Source organism: Limulus polyphemus, unplaced genomic scaffold (assembly GCF_000517525.1).
Source record: "Limulus polyphemus unplaced genomic scaffold, Limulus_polyphemus-2.1.2 Scaffold18, whole genome shotgun sequence".
Taxonomy (NCBI): Eukaryota; Metazoa; Arthropoda; class Merostomata; order Xiphosura; family Limulidae; genus Limulus; species Limulus polyphemus.
Window position 1 is genome coordinate 1,405,721 of NW_013665628.1, and position 1,274 is coordinate 1,406,994.

Consider the following 1,274-nt stretch of genomic DNA (forward strand, 5'->3'; position numbering starts at 1 on the left):
ATTCTTGGGTATTTCATATGTCTGTATAATATATTGCAAATCTAAGTACTAAAAAAAAAGAAAAGTATCTTTGTAAACAAAAGAAAAGTTTTTACCATACTTTATCTGAGTTTACAAGTACTATAAAGTCATACTCTTTTCTAAAATGTTAATCACATAAACAAGGCTGTATAATATAAAATATACTACAAATAAAAGAGACATGATACCAAGCAAGAGCTACCTCTAAGAATGGATTCTGTCCAATGAAACCCTGTCGTACATCTTGACCAGGTCGATGAGTTCCTGATTCCCCTTCTTCCTCCTCTTCCTCATCCCTTTTTATAAGAAAAAAATAAACATTAATACTTTAATCTGTTAAAAATTAAAAGCACATTTCAAGTTGAAATACGGCCATAATAGTCATAGAGTTTTGACTGTGTCAAGCATTACCATCCCTCTGAAACTACTGCATAACACTCGCAGGATGTAAGTGTTCAGTCTGTGTTGTCATGAAATACTGGTGAATTATTACAATAAAACTGTGTAGCAAGTTTTATATGTATTACTAAATGCCATCCCCTATACTGATTATGCTAATAGTGTAGTAAAAAACATACTGCTATAAGAATTGAAATTTTCCAATTTACCATTAGTCACATAATACTTTGATTATAAATTATATAACACATGTAAAAAGTCATTATAATTTTTTGTCAGTGTACACACATACATACATATATATATACATTAACAAAATAATTGTTTATAGAATGTTAGAAAATGTAACCTTACAATATATTATGTAAATAGTACAAATGCTATAATTGCATTGAACATAATTGTATATACATTACAAGAGCGTATGATGTACAAAAAATATCTTAGATTGTAATATCCTTTTTTTCATGTATAATTTTTGTAGAGATTACATGCATTTGATTATGATAAACAGTCTGATTTCTATAGTTTTACCTATAGTTTTACATACGATGACATCTGCTTACATTCAATTGCAGTCTATATAAGTCAGCTATGGAAGCTCTTCAGTGAGTTATCCATTATAGTATCATGATTCTTGTTTATTTGAAACTTGAACCACAAATACTTGAAGAATGGTTTATGCTACAGAGCTAATGTATGTTGTGGTACACTATTAAAGTATCTAGCTTTTATAAGGAATGTTTTTTTAGGAAATGTTTCATTTTAGAAACACATATCAAGTTCTACATCAACAGGAATCAATGTTATATATATGTAATGTTATATATATATATATATATATATATATATAT

General features: G+C 27.6%; 1 protein-coding gene across 1 annotated transcript in view; it reads right to left on the bottom strand.

Annotated features, from left to right (window-relative positions):
- LOC106457683 (PH and SEC7 domain-containing protein 3-like) overlaps positions 1 to 1,274 on the bottom strand; it is a 25,770-nt gene that overhangs the window by 23,651 nt on the left and 845 nt on the right. The window contains exon 2 of the mRNA XM_013917126.2: positions 224 to 317. Coding sequence (XP_013772580.1) covers positions 224 to 317 — 94 coding nt within the window. The remainder of the gene's footprint in view (positions 1 to 223; positions 318 to 1,274) is intronic.